This window comes from Haemaphysalis longicornis, unplaced genomic scaffold (assembly GCF_048455015.1).
Source record: "Haemaphysalis longicornis isolate Haplotype H1 unplaced genomic scaffold, Haemaphysalis longicornis Haplotype H1 scaffold_2, whole genome shotgun sequence".
NCBI classification, from domain to species: domain Eukaryota; kingdom Metazoa; phylum Arthropoda; class Arachnida; order Ixodida; family Ixodidae; genus Haemaphysalis; species Haemaphysalis longicornis.
In genome coordinates this window covers 189,916,204-189,937,343 of record NW_027526295.1, presented here as the reverse complement: position 1 = coordinate 189,937,343, position 21,140 = coordinate 189,916,204, and the positions used below count along the sequence as shown (strand labels likewise).

The following is a 21,140-nucleotide window of genomic DNA, read 5'->3' as shown; positions in this document are numbered from 1 at the left end:
TTTTTATTAGTACTTGTTTATCTTCCTAGATTTGAACAACACAAAGCAGAAAATATAAGTTTACTGACAGTTTTTAGAAACAATATCCTCTGGTTTATTACTGAATTTTTCTGTCTAGGGACGCGCTACTGCTGTCGAGGCTACACATTTAGCCACAAACAGAGGTCCGGGACCTCAGTTAGCCGCTAAATGTCATTCGCCTCAAATGTCATTCGGTATTCTCGTGTAGCGCCGAATTAATGTTATTTAGAGCGAATGACATTTGCTCTAAATGTCATAAGATCTGATGTGTGACAGGGGTATAAGTCAGCATAAACGCATACATTACTGGTGTACTTAAAACAAACAAAATATTCTTAATTGTGAGACTTTGTTTACTTCTCGTTAACCTAAATCGTGATATCAAGATGTAATAATTCCACACTCACGGCACCAGTGCGAGCAAGCAACAAACCAGTGTGGCCACACAGCACAAAAAAACCTAAATTTCGATTCAGAATTAAGCAAAAAAAGTCGAAGCTTACGGTATTTATAATGTGATATCATTTTACTACTAAAGGCTGCTGCTAAATTTGATTGTCGCATTATTGTGTACAAACAGAACTCGACGGCAGCAGCACCACGCAGCACAGCGAGCTTGTTAAAGCTTTTAAATGACGTCGAAATTATAGTGGAGCACGGCGGATTGCGAATGGCATTCGAAGCCCCTCATTTGAGTCAAATGACATTCGGACGCCAGTGTAGCAGAGATATTAGGTCCCTGTTTTAAGAGTTACAGTTTTTACTCGAATATTCATCCTTTGCCGATAATTTGAATTGTGGGTCACTGCATGTACGTGTTAAGAATGTTCAGTGACCATAATGCCAGTTAGCCTTTTGGCGTATGGACATCACAATTATCTGCATATATCACTTTCTAGAAACAATAATTCTTGCAGAGTGAGTTGGGTCTTCATGGCAGTGAAATGTTTTGAGGGCTCGAAAGGGAGACACATAGTGCACAGCTGATTGGAAATTATTTTACCGTGCATGTCTCGGCCTTTGCAAGACGTGTGTGCCAGTGCAGGGGTTCAACGACAGGTAAAGACAAAGGCAGTCTCCACTGGCCTCCGCAGTTTTTTGACGGCTACATGAAATGGTGAGGTAATGGTACTGTGGTTCTGTCACATACTCCCTTTTGGCTTGAAACCGGGGAAACTGAAACGGGCAATTTTCAGGTTCTATGTAATTGTTGCGTGCTCAAGTATTTATAGTGCTGTTTCAGGATTGCTGGGTCTTTAAGCATTGGTAAAACCCATAAAAAGTGGACATAGAAGTTTGGTTTTATCATCAGCACCAGCAGCCTGCTGAGGTCCACTGCAGGACGAAGGCCTCTCCCATTGACCTCCAACCGCTCTTGTCCTGCACTGCTCAAGTTGATGCTTCACCCCCGATTTTTTTTTTTATCCCTCCATCGGATTAATGGCTTTCCCCTTCTAGACCGATCTCTTGGTATCCACTCTGTTACCCAAAATGTCCTCCGGTTGTTGGTTCATCTCGCTACATGGCCAGCCCAAGTCCATTTCTTTTTCTTTATTTGAGCTGTGATGTCTTCTACTCTAGTTTGTGCTACTCCGATCCAAGTAGCTCGTTTCCTGTCCCTGAGTGTTACTCCTAACATTATTTGTCCCATGGCCCATTGAAACGACCTAATTTTGCTGTCTGGTTGTTTAGTAAGGTGCCAAGTTTCAGCTCCGTATGTCACCACCGGCAGTATACACTGGTTGTAGATTTTTATTTTGAGTGACAGGAGTAGCATACTTTTCATTATTTTGGAGTGCTTGCCAAAATTAGGTCTCAGTACTCCTTGAACAACCCTTTAGTGTAAGGAAAAATGAGTTAAGAGTTTCTGATGCAGAGTTAAGACAGGGAGAGCAAGCTAACTTTCAGGGCATTGCTGGGACACATAGCCAGGGTTTTCACTTGAAGAGCTAGATTCGCACTTGCAATTCAGAAGGCAACTGCGACACATTGCGTGACATGTTTCAGGACAAGGCGTAGACTTTTAAGCATTTCACTTCGACTGCATAGCCAGTGTGAATTCTGCCGTACATGTCCCTGCTGTAAGGAACATGGAGTTGCTTGTGTACTAACATCGCTCACTGGCTCAATCTTAGAGCCTCACATACAACCTTGTGCACTGCAGCGGTCAATGTGGTGCAGATGTGGGCACGGTGGCTCCCCAGGTGCGTTTTGAATTAACACTGTTGCACGCACCTTAAAGGAGCCATGAAGAGAAAATGCAAGTTGGTTTTATTCGAAAGATTTCGTGTTTTATAGTGCCCCCAGCGCTTGTCCGGATACAAACGGTGCTTTATTCACTGAGAAATTAAACAATTTAGGTTAAAATTTTGATTTTCCCGCTCAATCGTGCGTTTTCGTGGTCCCAAGTGACATCACAGGAACCGACCGCTCTGCAGCCTAGGGTAAAGACACGTATACGCTGGCGCCACCATTTTCGGTTGCTCGCTCGCCGCCGAAGCAAGTCATTGTGTCAAAACCGCGCTAAAATTATCGCCGCAACGCGGTTTACTGAAGAAGTTTGAATCATATTGTCTGTTTCGCGTTGCTAGGTCTCGTGGGAAACGAAAAGAATAACGCGTTGAGCCCGTTGGCCCAATTGCGGCGGCACGGGACCGTTCAAAGGTTGTCTCCACCCTGTAGCGGTGTTGGTTTGTTCCCGCGTTGTTTTATGTTCCGTAACCTAGATGGCGCCACCATACCGTGGCAAGCGTTTGGTTTGTTTTTGCCCGCATTTAAACCTGGCTTGTTTTTGTTCTGGGAGAAAATATTCGTTCCCTGAAACAGTGCTCGCTCGACAAATCGGGTCACGTAAGACACCGTTGCTTGCGTCAATCGGCCAGTGTCGTCTGAGACAACCCCAAGCCCCATAGTGCTGTGCAGCTAAACCGAAGCATGCTGTGCGCAGTACGAACAGCAGAACGCATCAGTACTTCTATGTTTACATGTGCTTTCGTAACTTCCACTGTTTGTCCCATCATTCCTATTGCTTTGTAAAGAATGTGCCCTAAATTTAAGCGCAAATCGCTCGTTCGTCTAGTTTGTAAGCTCTACCTAATTTGCGTCTGCTTCTGCCAGCCTCCGCCAATCGCAGAGCTTAGCCCATGTGACATCATAGGTTCTGTTGCGGGAAATGAGCTGGTGGGTCGCATGACCATTCCCGTTTTTCCTAATTATGTAGCTTATTTGAGCGAAGTTTACGTTAAAAGTGGTGTCAGTATGATTCTAACGAGACAATCTTTTGAATGAACCAAACTTGTGTTTTCTCTTCATGGCTAGACACGGCTTGATTAGCCTGGGGCCTTGGGATGGCAGATATTTCCCTCACATGGATTTAGCTGGATGCTATCCTGTTCCAATACGTTGATGGATTTGGATAGATTCCATCGTGTTCTAACACAGTCTGTGAGATTTTTTCTTTTTTCTACGGTTCACATGCCTTGTCATTGTAAATATATATTCTTTACATAGCTCTCTATTCTCGAACAGCCTGACTTAGCTTCAGAAAGCAAAACTGCCCGTGGGATTATGGAGATTTTGGATGCTTGTGGGGTTTAACGCGCCGACGCAACGCAGGCGATGAGGCGCGCCGTAGTGGAGGGCTCCGGATTAATTTTGACCACCTGGGGATCTTTATCGTGCGCCGAAATCTCGTACACACGGGCGTTTTTCCTTTTCGCCTCCATCAGAAAAGCGGCCGCCGCGGCCGGGAATCGAACCCGCGACCTCGTGCTCAGCAGCGCAACGCCTTAGCCACTGAGCCACCGCGGCGGGTATTATGGAGATTTTCGTTTCTGATATTGCAAGTATCTGCGTGGTAAGACTCTAACTTCATTGCAACAAGGTCGATCGTTCGTGTTGTGTCCTACCCTTTGTCCTGTCTAGTTTGCGCTGCTCTCTCAGAATCTAACTTCATTCTTTGTATTTTTTTCTCCGCTTATTTATTTATTATTTTTAGTCTGTTTTGCCTCTTTTTTTTTTGCCATCTAGTCTGTCACTGCTCTTTAACTGTTCACATATTTCATAGTAGGCCCTTAAGAGCTCTTTTTTGCCACCACCAGCCCCACAATGCTCGGGCCAGGGGTGGAGAGAACTACAAGAGGGAGTACAGTGGCAGCTTATTGGGGTGCACCAACCACGGCACAGCTGCAACACAAGGTGTGCACACTCAAGCGGTGGCTCAGACATGAAGGCATGCCTGTTGGCTGCTGCAGCTCATGCCTCTTGAAAACCACATGCACATTTGGCCCTACTCGGGCTACTGGGGCGCTCGCCACTTCGATCAGTGTCCTTTTGCCATCCGCAGTGGTACCATTGCATTGCCTCACGGTGATTCTAAGGCTGCTGTTATGAGGGAATAAAGCAATGCGAAGCGGCACGATCTGGGTTCAAGGAGACACAAAGCCACACAATGTGACCAGAAAGGGCCCCAAAGCTATCACCGTGTACTTCCAGTACGATTCTATAGTGAACCTCAACCTAATTTGTTCATACGTTTTGCCACTGTTGATATTGCCAACCTTTCTCCTCTAAGCGGTTCGATCATAAAAAAATGATGAAATTTTTGAATTTTGTTAATTATTTCTATTTCCATTACTTTCTTTTTCTTGAGGGGGGGGAGTCCGCTGCTAAGACCAGCTATTGATACAGTGTTTGCTTTGTTAATACCAAGGCTGTACGAGTCATCCATTTTATTTGTGTGAGCAGTGGATTGGGCAGGTTTGCAAAAATTATTTTCGCCGTAGGTCCGTGAACGGCGACAGAAGAGCTCAGGAAGGCAGAGCACGTGCGGAGGAAGGTGACGCCAGCCGAACGGTGGCGCTGTGCTCGTGCCGCTGCCGACCTAGTTGCTAGGGGGACATCAAATCGAAGCGCGGCACACCTCCGACCGGTACGGATGGCGTACTGTCGCGTCCAGCGTGGGGCCGAGTAGGCGTCAAAATAGGAGTGGGAATGAGGCGACGAAATGCCGATACTTTCGATTACGAAAAGAGCGACGGGCAGCCGATGGCGCTGCTAAAACAAGCACACGTGACCTCCGACACGGTTAGAACGTAAAACACGGCTGGCATGCATGCGGGGGAGTTGTGAGAAACACCGTGTTGCGGGCTTCTAAAGCCGAAGCAAGGCATATATGCGCTCTGGGCCGAGTCTCAAGTTCGCGAGTGAGAGGAATGAGAGGCTCATGTATTCTCAAAGGACCACCAAATGGTATCCCAATACTTTTCTTTTTGTTGCTTATCTGCCATTCTTTTTTTTAAAGTAAAGCATTCCAGCTCTACCAGCCAACGGTTCTTTCGTGGCGTGCGGGACAACGAACTCCCAACGCGGCGGAGGGTTTCACTCACGGAGCACACTAGATGGCGCAGCGAATTTGCCCAGCGTTTTCCGCGCGGAAGTGCCTGCTCGCCGGCGGCGGTGGTACGGCTTTGTCGTCTGCTTTAGCGACGGCTTCGAGCCTGTTTTGGTGCAGCTTCGCGTCCATTGCGCGCTGACTTCGCACGGCTTGATTAACCTGTTCGACAGCACGTCCTGGGTAACCCGCACCCGACGGAATTAAGTGGTCGTACGGCTAACATACGTTAAAGATTGATTTGCAGGGCGGGAAAACAAAATGTACAAACCACATACAGACCTATGGCCGCTAGAGAAACGCTACCCTTTGCGCACTGCTTGCCACGAATGTGACTCCGTTTTCTAAATTGGTGAATACCAATTCGGTTGTGTTTTAAGATGTATTACAAAAGGCGAAAGTAACAACTGGCGCGGTTATAAAAGTTCCCTCAGCTTTCTGGCAATTCTCAAACTTACTGAACTAGTTTAAATCGGTATAAATGGAAATCACTAAGCTTACATGCCGAATTGTTTCGATGTCTGCGCTTGTGTCGCGCGGTGGTGTATCCCCAAGCTAGCACATCAGGATGGCTATAGGTTCCGCTGCCTCACCCTTCCAAAGACGGTCCTCTCCGTTTTCTTTCTCCCGACTCACGGCTGGGCTACAGCGGAGGCGTACGCCGCTCTAGCACGGCCGTGGCCGACGCTGCCCCCGCGAGTTCCAGGTAACGGCGGGCAGAATCTCTGGTTTCACTCTTTGTAGAGCCACATGTGCGAATTCAAGTGACGTTGCATAGGCAATTGTTTTGGTTGTCGGTTAAAGCTTTGCTTTCCCACCACCTTCACAGCGTGGATTGGAGCCAAAATTTTTTCCCCATCAAATTATATTACGGACAACATCTTTTTATAAGCACATCTTGGCCAATAATCCACTGCACATGTTTCGAAAATGCGAGACAACTGTTTCTGCATCAGCTTAATTGGATTGCAGACGGTCTTTCTTTTTGCTTTATTCTCGTTTCGCTACACGCAGGGTGCGAGATCCAACAAAAGGGCATTAGCAAGGAAAACACTTCTCGAATTGCCGACAAGTGCGCAGCGGAGGATTTCCCCCTCTAACCCCCTCTTTCTCCACAAAGTTTATGATAATGATGATAACGAAGGGGAGTCATTTCAGCACTGGCCATATTTTCCCTGTGGGTGTGCCGCTTTCCCCTGAGATCGTCATTGTAGGTAAAATTGCTCTTCTGATTTCTTGATTCACTCGATGGGGTATCCAAAATTATCTCTTAGTTTTCATGACAGTAACATTTTCAAAACCTGATGATGGACCGGTTATCCCTGATTCGGTGATCTGACACGTATCGCCATCATCATCATCATCAAAATCGTTACACTGGGACACTTTCTCAGCTCGTCAAACAATGAGCAGGGAAGAGCGCGACGTGGAGAACGACGTGGACTGGAGGGCGCACCACAACGCCCTGGAACGTCAACGCAGGGACAACATCAAGGACAGCTTCGCTGCGCTGCGGGACGCCGTGCCGACCATACCGGGGGGCAAGGTGTCGCGTCCGCAGATACTCAAGGCGGCGACCAAGTACATCCAGACCATGGAGCGCAGGAACACGTTGGGCCGACGGGACATCGAGGACCTCAAGCGGCACAACAAGCTCCTGGACGCGCAAATCCGAGCGCTGGAAGAGATCAAGGCTGCAAGCGCTGGGAGCTCACCGGCGGCCTCCCGCACCAACGCAGCGAGCACCGAAGTGGGCCCTGTCTCGACCGTTGAAGACAGCTGTGGCTTCCCAGGCTCCCGAGGCTCGGTGGACCCGGACACATCTAAGCCCACGGCTCCGGGAACATGAAGGCTGATACCGGGTCAACGACCTCAGACATTTTGTAGAGGTGCCCTTCTCTGTTTTCTTCTTTCGTAAGAAAAAAATCAAGTTTGTGAGTAGTTGACGTAATAAACTTTCATTTCACGTATGATTCTTTTCGAGGGCTGACCTTGCTTTTGAATGATCTTTCATTTTGAGTGCCCCAATTCACTGCACTAAGTATTTGAATCGCCATTCGCGCTTTGGAAATTTCCGTTACAAGTTCCTTTTAGCGCGAGAAGGCAACGTGCCCCACGGTCCCCACCTTGTAGAATCGCGCGCCCCCGTTTGGCGTTGAACGGCTCGTGATCTTCACCCTCCCCGCTTCGCCCCGCGTATCTCTTCACCTCGAGACGCCCTCTCTCTCCGCCTCTCGCTTCCTTCTTACAGCTCAGTGGGTTCACAGACGGCGTAAAATAAACAACAAAAGAACAACGAAACCGGCACTTATAACTCACCACGGCCTTCTCTTTTTTTATGGCGTTTTTTCTATCGGGATATCGGGGCTACGGCCCTAGGTGTTTCTTCAGTCAATGTCGGTAGTCCTATACACCTCAATAAACATTGGAGGTAACCCTGGCCAGCGGGAACTGGAGGACCTGCGCAAGCGCCACAAGGACTCTGGATAGAAGGCTCCTTCTTAATTTTCCCCTCTACCCCTCCTCTTTTTCAATAAGTTTATCATGGTGACAATATTCGGTACCACTGTAAGGCAAGTGGTTGTACAGTAATTCTAGTAAAGCGTTATTTTTGCTAGGCACGCGTCCAGGTATTTCTTTTTTGAGTGTCTCTGTTATATTCGCTCTTACCTTCGTTCAAAGAGGTTAATTGATCATGTCGCCTTATAAGCGATACTCTTGGTCAATTCCCGACGTGGAATGGTCCATTTCCTCAAGCAGCCAGGGTCCTCCCCGGCTGCTTAAAGGTGGAGGAATAAACATCCCTATGAAGCAGTTCGCCTTGGGGAAGAATCCTTATTCCAGGACCCCTTGAGACCGTCCGGCTTCTTGGGCTCTCTCAGGGACCGAGCTGGATAGCTCAAGCAGCCGAGAGCCATACTAAGTGAGCTAGCTCACACGAGGTGGCTGACAAAAATGAAGTGCACCCTTGGCACGCGAAAGAACATCCTCATCATCGTCGCTACGTTTATGGGACGCACGCACCTTGAACATACTTTTAATCGGTTTAATCTCCTCTCACCAAGAGTTCTTGCCCTGGGCACGTGGGTCACGGAGATGTCGTGCTCGTCCTTCATTCCTTTGTTGTGGCTGCAGGTCAACTGCCCAATGCTAGACAGCTCTTCACCCATAGTTTTTCCCTGACCACATCGTCCACCCCGCTCGCAACGTGTCAAGACATCACGCAATATTACCGGTCCGCCAGGCTACACTTTCCTCCCCTCACCCTGCACTCTCCAAGGAAGAAGAATCGCTACTCCGCAGACTACAGACTTTCCACACTCAGTTCGCCTGCATCGCATGTTTCCAAGGGAATACTCTGCTTAATGCCAGTTCTGTTCACAACCCGTAGCTCCACCTCATATTTTAATGCTGCGTGAGCGCAATCCCAAGCTTCCGACTCTCCGATCCCCTCTTCCCTTCCCTGAGCGTATCGAGAGTGACCAACGCTGCAACATGCTTATTCCACGGCCGCTCGATGGAAACATGAAACAAGACCTTGTTTCCATCGAGCGGCCGTCCTTCTCTAAAGCACCCTTCTCTAAAACCAATTTGTCTGCAGTTTAGGATGTTCTCAGCACTCAAAAACTTGTTAATTGGGAGAAGCAAAACGCGCTCAATCACATTAACTAGGGTAGATGTTCGCGCTATCGGCGTAATGTTATCAATGGTATAACCATGCTCCGGCTTCTTGAGGAAAGGCGGAATATTGGGTAACGCCATTCAGGTAGTATCCACGCGTTTTTAATTGAAATATTAACTACATTTAGCAGATCTGCCGGAGCTCTCCCCCGCGTGCTCTCGGTGATCTTCTTCTTTCTCCTCATCTTTGACCGTCGGTTCGTTTCCGTTATCTGCTAGCGCTTTTTTTTTTTCGCGTCACGAGGCTGTCAGTCATCACAGCCCTCTTTGTCGGTGACAAACTTGGAAATTTAGTCCAGTGGAAACAAAGACAGTGATGCGTCGTGGGATGTATACGGGCTGCCCCGTCCGCTTTTGCTGTCCAGAAGTTGACGTCCTTGGGCCTCAGGTAACCTTCACTCTGAAGCTAAGTGTTGTGGCCTTCGCGTGAAGGATTTGTGAAATAGATGCTTGATGAAGTACTTTTCGAAAATCTCGAACGGCCTGTATTTCAGTGAAAATCACGTCAGATTGTGTTTGTTGTGGCCAAAGCCGTTCCATAGGCAGCGCCGGAAATTGCTTTGAGCTCAGTGAGCGTAGAAGTGGCCTTCTGAGTGGTGCAATAGTGGCCGGTTTGACACAACTGCACGTCAGGGCTCACAGTTGCTGTGGTGACGAGGCTTCCGGAAACGCTGGCGCCGACGTAAAATGTATCTTGATTTAGCACTCATTGCAAGTTGCGGCGCAACACGGCTAGACCGTCCCAGAGGCTTGCAGCCGGTACCGAGCGGTATTTGGGACCAAGGAGAAGGCTCTGGAGTGAGTGCTGCCATGAGGTCAGGGCTCGAGCGCGAGCCGTCCTTGTATTTCTTGGTCAAAAAATTGTTTTAAAGCAAATTAAGCTTTCTACCTCTACCAGCCAACGGTTCTTTCGCGGCGTGCGGGTCAACAAACTCCCAATGCGGTGGAGGCGGCGGAGGGGGGGGGGGGGGGGATGAGGGGGGCGGAGGGTTTTACTCACGCAGCACACCCTAGGTGGCGCGGCGAATTTACCCAGCGTTCCTCGCGCGGAGGTGCCTGCTCGCCGGCGGGCGCGTCGGCAGTGCGGCTCTGCCGTCTGCTTTAGCGACGGTTGTTTTGGGCCTGTTTTGGCGCAGCTTCGCGTCCATTGCGCGCTTCCTTCGCACGACTTGATTAACTTGTTCGACAGCACCTGCTGGGTAACCCGCACCCGACGGACTTAAGTGTTCGTACGGCTAACATACGTTAAAGATTGATTTTCAGGGCGGGAAAACAAAATGTACAAACCACATACAGACATCTGGCCACTAATGGGACTCCGTTTTCTAAATTGGTGATTGCCAATTCGGTTCTTTTTAAGAGGTATTACAAAAGGCGAAAGTAACAACTGGTTCTGGTAAATAGCGATTATAAAAGTACAAGCTTTCTGGCAATTCTCAAACTTACAAAACTAACTAGTTTAAATCGGCATAAATGGGAATCACTAATCTCACATGACGAATTGTTTCGGTGTCTGCGCTTGTGTCGCGCTGTAGTGCAGCCCCAAGCTAGCACATCAGGATGGCTAGGTTCCGCTGTGTCACCCTTCGGAAAACGCTCCTCTCCGTTTCCTCTCTCCCGAATCACGGCCGGACTACAGCGGCGGCGTCCGCCGCTCTAGCCCGGCCGTGGCCGACGCTGCTGCTGCGTTCTGGACGCTGCCTCGCGAATTCCAGGTAACGGCTGGCAGAATCTCTGGTTTCACTGTTTGTAGAGCCACGTGTGTGAATTCAAGTGACGTCGCATGGGCAGTTGTTGTGGGTGTCGTTTAAAGTTTTGCTTCCCAATCACCTTCACAGCGTGGATTGGAGCCAATTATTTAAATTGGTTTTGTGCTATCACCCGCGTGTATTTTTAATTAAATAACACTGCTTTACAATTACGATCAAGGATAGTACCTCGCGAACATGCAACACTAAATACTCTCCGGGCGTTTTGTACCCGATGACCGATAAAAAAGGCGGCTTGAAACCAACCAACCAACCAACCTTAGTCATACCAGAGAGTGAAATGTGCACAGACTAGTTTTCACATTCGCTCGAGGCGTTATAAACTTGTGGCCGAAGCAAGATCATTGGCGCTGGAGCACGTACGTGGGACGGAAATGTGACGACCGTCTATTGAAGGTAAGTTGCGCTTGTTGTGAACACAGAGACGGACACGGGGAAAAAGAAATGTACACTTTCACGAGAAGACGGCGCATGTTACACCAACTAGCCCGACATCAAGTTTTACTGGACGACAGTCTGCACGTATGTATACCGATGGCTCTGCTAATGCAAAAAAATTCCCTCGCACTTCCACGAGGAGGAGAGTGTGTAAGTGCGAATGCACGGTTGTTGATTGCGCGATTACGGTGGATATCGTGATCTTGGAGTGGAGAGGAGGCGCCCAACACCCGCAGTCACTGAGCGGAGAGAGGAGGAGGAGAGTAGCGCCCGCCGTTACGGCGAGGGCTACACGAGCGCCCTCACGCGTCGGAACGCGGAGCGCCCGCTACGCGAGCGAGAGCTCTCCCGCCCGAAGTGGAGAGGAGGCGCCCAACACCCGCAGTCACTGAGCGGAGAGAGGAGGAGGAGAGTAGCGCGCGCCCATCTCCCCCCGTTGCTAGGGAATACGAGGAGGAAGACGAGGAGCGCGCGCACCCGCAGCTGTTGCTATGCGGACGACGGCGGCGGACGATTCAGGCTCGCTTAAGAAGTGCATTCGCACTTAAAAGAGAGGGGAGTGGAGCGGCTTTTGTGATGCCCAGTTTGAATATTTCGTGGACTGCTGCAGGGTGAAGCATATATGGTTTCGTCCACCGGAAGGGAATTCGCTGACATCGAAGCTGCGTTGCGCTGCATAGTTACGCGAACTGCCATCTTTCAAAGCGCAAGACATTGCAATATTCAGCGATTCCGCGTCAGCTCTTCAGCGTGGGGTATACCTGCGCAAAAGCGATGCCAGCGATTCTTGCGTCTCCTCACGAGTCTCACGCGTGAACGTTTCACAAATTCCAGTGGATCCCGTCACGCATGCTGGCTCTTGCCATTATCTGCAAGAATGGCAAGAGACCCGCGCGAGCAAAAGACGTTTCCCATAAATGTTCTCTTTGCTTGGCGATGTGGGTGCCATGGTAATTGATAAATGAAAAAAAAGAGACGCAAAAGCGTAAAGCTAGGATAATGATAATAACGAGATGACGTGTTTGGCAAACTGGACCCTGAAATAACTACGTCGTAAGAAGTGCAAACGTGTCGTCGTAACTTTAGTTCATGAATTCTAAGACTTGACTGCATCACGGACCTCCCAACTGAGGAATATCTGATGACCGGATTTCAACCACGTGGATCAGCAAGGTGGAAGACATGCTGATTGTAATCGTATGGAAAGCAATATTCCTGTAGCAACGTGCAAATGCTCTGGCTTGCAATGCAACTCGACTCTGCATTGCGCAAAAAATATCTTCTAAAATTCACGGTGATCCGCAGTTTCACTCATTGCACTTTCACCAGGGGAACACAATTGTAAGATAACATGTTACTAGCCTAAAATAGCGTATCTGGATCATGCATTTTTTTCCCGTCAGAATGTCGATGAAGAGTTCTGTTCGCTTCTATAGAAGCGGTCAGTAATGATCGTCGGGTGATAACGCGTTCCAGCATTTTAAAGCGAAGCCTTCGGCGCCTCGCTGATGGCGACGTTGCCCCAAAACGCACTGCAGGAAAGTAAACTTTCTCTGACGATGTCCATGGGTGAAGAGAAGGATGGTTGAAATGCGAAGCTTTCTTTGATCGAAAGCCAATGTCTTCAAAGTTCAAAGTCAAAGTCCACTGCCATTCATGGCACTAGCCATCCAGCCCTCAGCAAGACGTCCAGATTTAAGGTCCCGGAACCTCCATCATCGTTCTGTGCAGAACTTGTAGCCATTAGAGAGGCTCTGATTCCTCTAACCGGAATCACTTTGCAGCCCGGGGCGCGCATCGTAGTTCGCACCGATGCTCTACAAGCAGTCCGCCTGCTACGGTTAGTTAGTCGTAGCCCTGTGCTGGCTCAGAGTATTCATCAACTTGCGGCAGGAATCGCTCACAAGATTCTGATTGAAAGGGTTCCACGTGACCTACTCACAGAACACTGCAAGGCAGACGTAGCAGCCCGACTGGCAGCATCCGTTCCATCTCCGACTTCCCCGTTAGAGATGGATGATGCCACTCTCCTGGTGACGAGGAAAGAACACCTCCGGCGCCGCACACGTGCTCTCATTCCACCGTGTGCTGCCACCCTCCCCCGGGTCTTACCCGTGCAGAGGAGGTTGCGCTCAGGAGGATTCGGGTGGGGGTGGCCTTAACTCCCGCCGTGACCCGCCACTGGCCTCAATACCGAGGTTCCTTTACAAACCCTGCTTGCCCAGTGTGCCACCGCAGCGACGCGATCGCCGACCTTCACCACTTGCTGTGGTCCTGCCTCGCCTTGAGGCCGATGAGACTGCGGAACCTTGCGGCGACGGGCCTCCGCGTAGACGACGCCTCCGCATACGCCGCATGGATACATGGGCGCCATCATCGTTCACTCCTTGACTTCATCCGCGAAGCGAACATTTTCATTTTCATCTAATCACCATCACCTCATAATCCCATATATATGCCCTGTGGCAAAGTAAACGTTCATAAAAAAAAAAGCAAAATCGTTACGCCCAAAACGCAGTGCAGGAAAGCCGACTTACAAGTGAGTTTCCACAAAGGCACATCAAGCGCACCAGGAAAAAAAGAAGCCTCCCGTGGTCGGAATCGAACCTACGTACCTCGTGTTATATGAAACCGACGTCTATCCGACTGCGCCATTCCGGCAAGGTCGAAGCAGTGTGGACTTTGACTTTGACTCAGGTTGCACGGGAGAAAACTGCGCGTTTTAACCATCTTTCTCTTAGAAAGGAGGCTTTGATTTTTTGGTTACGCCTATAAGTGCTGATAAAAAGATAGTGCCCCACCCGCTCCTATGACTTGTGTGACAGGTTTGTGTTGAACTGAACTCCTTCCGCCCACTATACTCCACCCCTTCCTCGACAATCGGCAGTTTGAGATGGGTGTGGATGTGGCTATCCCTTTGTAACGGGTGGTGCCTAGCCATTGTTCACACGTTGAAAACGCAAAAAAAAAAACACAGTAGAAAAAATGTGGCGCAGCTTGCACTAGTGGTGCAAGGCTGGAGAAACAGCAGAGTTGGCGCCCGTCTCCCTTCGTCGGAGACCCGGCTGTTGCACCTCACACGGATTTCCTAGCTTGCCGTTGAAAGTGCTCCCTGACTGGTCAGCCCGGATCGTTTTTCCCGCAGGCTTTCACATCTCTCCCAAAGTGGACCGTGTTAGCACGCGCTAGAACCAGCGGCAACTGGCTTCGCGAACTCGACGTCTGTGGCGAGAGCTTTTCTGTGCTTCCTACTTCAGTCGCGAACGCACTTGAACTGGCGGAAGAAAAGCACGTGAGTGAGTGAGTGAGTGAGTGAGTGAGTGAGTGAGTGAGTGAGTGAGTGAGTGAGTGAGTGAGTGAGTGAGTGAGTGAGTGAGTGAGTGAGTGAGTGAGCGAAAAGACTTAATTTGATCATCCGGCGGATGACTATCCTAGCCCCACGAGGGGAGGGTCATCGCGATGCGGCCACACATCATCTCGTCGTGGCGTCCTTTACTCGGCGAGCAGCCCTCGCTACTCCCGCCTTCTTCTGGCACCCACGCCTGCCCCTGTGCTGGGGTGGTAGCGAGCACCTGGCGCTTTCGCTCGGGCGCTGCTTTTCGAGCGCAGCTGAAATCCACTGGACGGCCCGTGTCTGCTCTTCCCGTTGGTCGCTTCCCGCAGCGGCCGCAAGCCACGGCGGTATCGTCGTCACTGTACGTGCCTCCCTCGGATTTTGTTCACAATCCCACAAAATGTGGGCCGCAGTAGCCCTTTCCGATTCACACACGCAACACAAGTCACATGTACGCTAGAACACGCGTGTTTCATGAGCACCGGCGTGGGTAGCGACCCACTCTGCAGTTGCCGGAACGTCACCGCCTCGCTTCGGGTCAGGCCCGGGTGAGGCGGGGGCATAGTCCTGCGCCATAGTCTATACCATTTCAACACTTCACTGTACTCTTTCATCCTGTCTTTGGCCTAGCACCACCACTCCTTCGTCGAGTCGGCCGGTTGGGCGGCGCGGTATGTGAAACCTTGCGCCGCCTCGTTGGCCGTCTCGTTGTGGTTTGCGTTGCCTCGGGCCGACACGTCCCTTCCCATGTGGGCCGGGAATCACTTGGTTGTCACCGCTCTGTCCGTTAGGTTCACCGCACGCAGCACCCGCACTGCCGCCACACACACTCTGCCTCTGGCGTAGTTCCGCACCGCGGTCCTGGAATCACTCAGCACGATCGTGCATCCGGGGTCGGCGGAGGCCAGGGCGATGGCTACCTCCTCGGCCTGATGCGCCGACCGTGTCCACACGCTCGCCGCCGCCTTCGTCTGACCACCGCCGCGGCAAAGGCTCCCCTTCTGTCCTGATGCTCCGCCGCGTCCACATATACGGCACCGCTGCCTCTGGCGTGGAGGTCGATCAAGGCCCTGGCCCTGGCCGCCCTCCGCTCCCTGTTGTACTGAGAATTCACGTTCTTGGGTATCGGGCACACTTGCACGTGTCTCCGCACACACTCTGGTACCTCCGCTCCTTCCGCAATCTCCTCGTCCGGTCTCCTCGGCTCTAGTCCTAGGTTACGGAGCACCTGCCGGCCGGTTCTGGTGTCCGAGAGCCGCTCCAGCTGGGCGGCTCTCTGCGCTTCTGCAATCTCCTCCAGAGTGTTGTGCACCACAAAAAGCACGCGAGCGATCACGCCACGAACGCTGGGGAGAGTGTTCTCGAAGGCCGAGTGGTGCCGGCGCGAGCGATGGCGTCATAGCTAAGCGAGGCTTGGCTCCGCCTACGCGGCTGGACGAAAGTCGTGCCGTTCGCTTCGGATAAGTTTTTTTCTTTGTATTCTTTTTTGCGAACGCCAACTAACCAAGTTCAAGCCTAAACAGCTCTGAAAGCAGACAAACTACGGGAGCTATCAACGTCCGCCGCAATGTTCATGGCGCTTTCCAACCAGCCAGGGGTTTTCGCCACCAGCCCTCCAGCCGCCACTTGGGTGCCTGGACGGCGTCGCCCCGTGGCATAGGCGTCGCTCCCACTGCAGCGCTGTTCGTCGTTTCCTCACCCGCAGCCTCCCAGTTGGCCAGGTTCATGGGCGGGCTGGTGAGGCCAATATATCCTCCCTTGTCTCTCTTCTACTACCATCCCCTCTTTGTTTAAAGAGACCATGCAAACAAAATACGAGTTCGTTCTATTCTAAAGATGTTTTATAGCGCCGCCAGGGCTTGCCCGGCAGCAAACGATGCTTTATTCACTGAGAAATCACCAAATTCAAGTTCAAATTTATATTCTCCCGCCAAATCGTGTGTTTCGTGACGTCTGCGATGACGTAACAAGGACAGGTCTTCAAGCAAACGTTCATGGTCTGTTAGGCTCTGCAGCGGATTGCGGAGCCTTATTTACAGTCAGTCATTCTAGATGGCGCCATCATACTGCGGCGGTTCGTTTTCTGATTTTACTATGTTTTCGACCGTATTTGCACCTGGCTTGTTTTTGTTAGGTAGAAAATAGTCGTTTCGTGAAACATGGTGTTTGCTCGACAAATAAGGTCACGTAAGACACCGTCGCTTACGCTAACCGGCCAGTATCGTGTGAGACAACCCCAAAGAGCCGGACTGCTTCGCAGCCATAATATGCATTGTGCTTGCAGTACCAGCAGCAGTACGCACTGGTACTTCTGCTTACGTACACTTTCGCAACTTCCATTCCTTACCCCACCATGCTTACTGCTACAAAATGAATATGCATTACATTTAACCGAAAATAGCTCGTTCTGCAAGTCTATAAGCCCTGCTTAGATGCGTTTGCCGGCCTCAGCCAATCGCACGCCTGTGCATATTACGTCATATGTTTTAGTGCGGACAATTCCCATTTTTGCTGATTATATAGCTTAGTTGAGCGAATTTTGCGTTAAAAGTGGTGCCAGTATGATTTTAACGACGCAATCTCTCGTATGAACCAAACTTGTGTTTTGTTTGAATGGCCCCTTTAAAGGTAAATTGATGCCCAACCGAAAAAACAAAACAGAAGCTAGACAGAAAAAAAAATACCGACAGATCAAAACAGTTACACTAAGACCTAGTTTCCATCGAGCGGCCGTGCACTAAGAGTGCAAACAAAGTACCACTGGGTGAATGGCCTACGTATACCTATAGCATTAAAGTTGTTTAGCTCGAAATTGACGATGCATATACGGTGCGCTGAAAATTCACAGGCACCTAAACTTGAAGATGATTCAACAGTAGGGCAACCGCCCTTTGCAAAACATGCAAGTAATAAAGCTTGATACGTGAACTGCTGAAAAGTTATTTCTTTTCGTAAGAAGGACCAATGGCATGCCCGGAAGACACATCAGGGCAGCAGTACACGATCAGGCTTCTCCCGGGGGCGGCAGCGGTCCCCCGAATTCGCCGCATGCAGGCTTTGAAGTCGGAGCCTATCTCAGAGGACGAGGCCTGCTCGATGTTGTCGTCGACCGGCTCGCCGATACTGCTTGCCGCCATGGCCTCATTCAACTTCCGGATCTGCTCCTGTGGGAGCTTGCTTTCGCGCCGGACATTTGCGAGCTGATGTTGGCGCCGCATCTTCCTGCGTTTCATGGACCTCATGTAGCTGGCGGACTCCTCCAGTATCTGCTTACGCGAGGCCTTCGCTCCCTGCAGAGTCGGCACGGCTTGCTGCAGGGCAGCGAAGCCACCCTTAACAGCGTCCCTGCGTTCTCGCTCGAGGCCGCTATGGTGCGCCATCCAGTCGGCGCTGTTTTCGTCGTCCATGTCGCTGTCTTCCTCGCTGCTGCTCATGGTTCCGAAGAACGGTAGCCTGGGTAAAGCGCGGCGGTGTTGAAGAGAACGTTCCTTGGCGTGAAAGCTGCGAACTTCCACTTCTGTCTCGTCGTCTTGATCTGCACAGTGAGTACGGCTCTCTGCTGCCTGACGGTATGCCGCAGGTCAAGTGCTACATACTAGCTTATGATTGAAATTATCAGTTAATATCTTTAAGGAGAAGGAAAAGCGAACGAATGAAACGTCTGGGTTCGAGCTTATTATCGCCACTGCTAAGGGCGAAAAAAGGACGTCACAATCCAGGCCAGGCGTTAACAACAACTGAATTTTATTTTTCAATGCAATACAGATATGTCACACTAACAGTAAGGTTTACCTCGTAAATGCGCAGTGCATAGGCGCATAGGCCGTTCCTCAGCTACTGTGATCATGCACTATTCCCAAGAAGGTCAGCTCCTCTGTGGTCGGAGATAGGAAGTCATGCGAAATTACTGTCCTCACGCTAAATTGGGGCTGCCTCAGAAATATGTCGCGTGCGCCGATCGCCGTGGCAGAAATCAACAGTGCATTCATCGAACAGCGGCCTGCACTGGAACTCGTGGCAATGAATAAGAATAAAAGTGTGACGTAAAAAGTGTCGCCGTGAATATATGCACAGTCACGAGGTGGTTCCTACCGTGCAGCCATTGTCTTTATATGCGCTTAAACGGCATTGACGACACGGGTACAGTGTTGCAACTGCTCCTTTTAATAGGACCAATTTTCTCCTTTGCGTCCTTTTCTTCCCGTCTCGTTACTACGGCTGAGATACTTCATCAGTCGTCCTTGTCAGCGCTATTAGCAAAAACGTGCTTTGCTAATGAGCACGCGGAAATGGTTCACTATGTCCCCCTTAAGTCTGCTAGAACCATCGTTCTGAATGGCTGTGTTTCTTTATGTGCTGAGTTGGAAACCGCAAATCGGCCGTAGGCCCACGTCCCACAACGTCCAGAAACGGAATGGATGTGTACACGATAAGCAAGGCTGTCCTAGTAACCATTTTTCTGCATGCTGACTTCACAAGCCGACCGTACCGCGTTGCTGACTTCAGGGATGACGTTCTTTCGTGTGATAGATATTCGTGACATCGTAAGCATTAGACAATATCAGATGCACCTTGTGCGGATGATTCCTTGCGTAAGCCCCCTTCGAAACAAATATACCTCGGGAAGTTCATCATCAAAGGCCCCAAGTGGATGACATTAACCCGGACTCGCGCGAAAACAAAATTAAGCTGCTTTGGCTTCCTCGACACGTGGGGAGCCGGCGCGGTACTAAAAGGTTCAAGCCCTACGGCACTGTGATTTACGTTGCTTTTGACATGTGGCGCTGCCCAGTCATGGACTTCACGAAGACCCCCAACCAGGACGTATCCAACCCTGAAAGACCTCTCTTTAGCCAGCAGCACTCCCAACACGCAGGAGCTACCAGAGCCGGATGTTTGGCACATCGTAGACATCTGCATTATTACTTCCGCAGACAAACCACGGCAGGGATGCTGTAGATGGCATTCTGACAGAACACCTCATTAATGCACCAGATGTTGCGGATTCCACCGGGGAAGTGAATCATGACGCTGGGCCTGCGGACTCGATCTCTAGGAGGGAATTACGTCACTCGAGGCAAACGCCCGGAAAACCTTCCCGACAACAAACCGCGAGATCCCAAAGAACCTAATCTGGATTCTCCAGGTGACTTCAAACGGGTTCCTCAACGGTCAAGCTTAGCAGTTGCTAACGGCCAGCGGGAGCAGCCAGAGGCGGGCTTTCTCGTGATAGTGCACCACTGCCCAGTTCCCGAAATTCCGCAGTAGCCCGAAAAGAGGTGGAAGCATGCGCGGGCAGCGAGGGTGCCACGACAGGCCTACCTGTTGGGAACTTACACTGCGAAGAGTCTTGGAGGCGATATTCCGTTCCAAGGTCGGTGCAATCTTGACACTTCCGGTGCGGTGCAAAACGCTAATTAAACGTGTTGATATGCCCCGTCCACCTCTAAACTGACCTAAAAGGTACGAAACCACTTTTCTTTACGGAAAGAATGCACAGAATGAAGCTAAGGGTACATTTTAAAGTAAACAAAACAGATCTTGATTGGCACTGCTGGGGCTCGAACCCGGGGCGCTCGTTCCGAAACCCACGATTCTACCTCTAGGCGGCTAAGGCTTGCTTTGTTCATGGTACCGCTTGACTACTAAGGCAAAAAAGTTCGTTTAGGAGTTGAATAAAACAATAGAAGGGGTGTTCCGAGCGAACCAATAGATGGTACTGGGAGCGCTCCGGAAATCCCGGGCTTGTTCCCACGAGGAAACCGAATCTCATGTCCTCGGACCCGCTGCGGTGGCTCAGTGGCTAAGGCGTTGCGCTGCTGAGCACGAGGTCGCGGGTTCGATTCCCGGCCGCGGCGGTCGCTTTTCTGATGGAGGCGAAAAGCGAAAATGCCCGTGTGTACGAGATTTCGGCGCACGTTAAAGATCCCCAGGTGGTCAAAATTAATCCGGAGCCCTCCACTACGGCGCGCCTCATCGCCTGCGTTGCGTCGGCGCGTTAAACCCTACAATCAATCAATCATGTCCTCGGGCGACGATATGTCGGAGGATGCCTTGGAAGAGCATGTAAGCAATCTGTAGGGGCACACGTCTGCGTATGGGGAGCAAGCGTGTAGTTCGGAGAAAGACTGCTAGCCTTGATATTTCAGAAGATGGCGAGAGGCATAAGAGACTTTGGGCGATAATAGCCAATGAGATTGGTTGACCTCATAGAAGGTGACCGCTCCTCTGCTGTTTTTGAAGGCTAAGGCAGGTCATGTGACTAACAAGGCAGGAAGGAGTGTTTAAATACCACACTTTGGTAGCGAACGTCACAGCGGTGCAAATTGTTACATTGAATGTGAGAGGCTTGCGAAGCAGGCGTAGACAGTACCAGCTGACGCAGCTTCTCAAACGGAATGCTGTAACTGTTGCTGTATGCACGGATGAGGCCGCGGCCTCTGCGTTGGAGCCTTTTCGAGCTGACAATCAGGTATGTGGGAGCCACTAAGTTGGTCTATTTGTG

General features: G+C 50.5%; 1 protein-coding gene and 1 pseudogene across 1 annotated transcript; one reads left to right on the top strand and one right to left on the bottom strand.

The window, feature by feature from the left end:
* Nucleotides 1-5,514: 5,514 nt before the first annotated feature.
* On the top strand, nucleotides 5,515-7,513 carry LOC144167568 (protein max pseudogene; annotated as a pseudogene).
* Nucleotides 7,514-17,574: 10,061 nt separating this feature from the next.
* On the bottom strand, nucleotides 17,575-18,069 carry LOC144168446 (protein max-like). Its single transcript, XM_077697431.1, has one exon. It carries the CDS (start codon nucleotides 18,067-18,069, stop codon nucleotides 17,575-17,577), a length of 495 nt encoding a protein of 164 aa, XP_077553557.1.
* Nucleotides 18,070-21,140: the final 3,071 nt, after the last annotated feature.

What these genes read in the sequence shown, in the direction of transcription:
- LOC144168446 (XM_077697431.1), bottom strand. Translation starts at nt 18,069, where the DNA reads ATGAGCAGCAGCGAGGAAGACAGCGACATGGACGACGAAAACAGCGCC.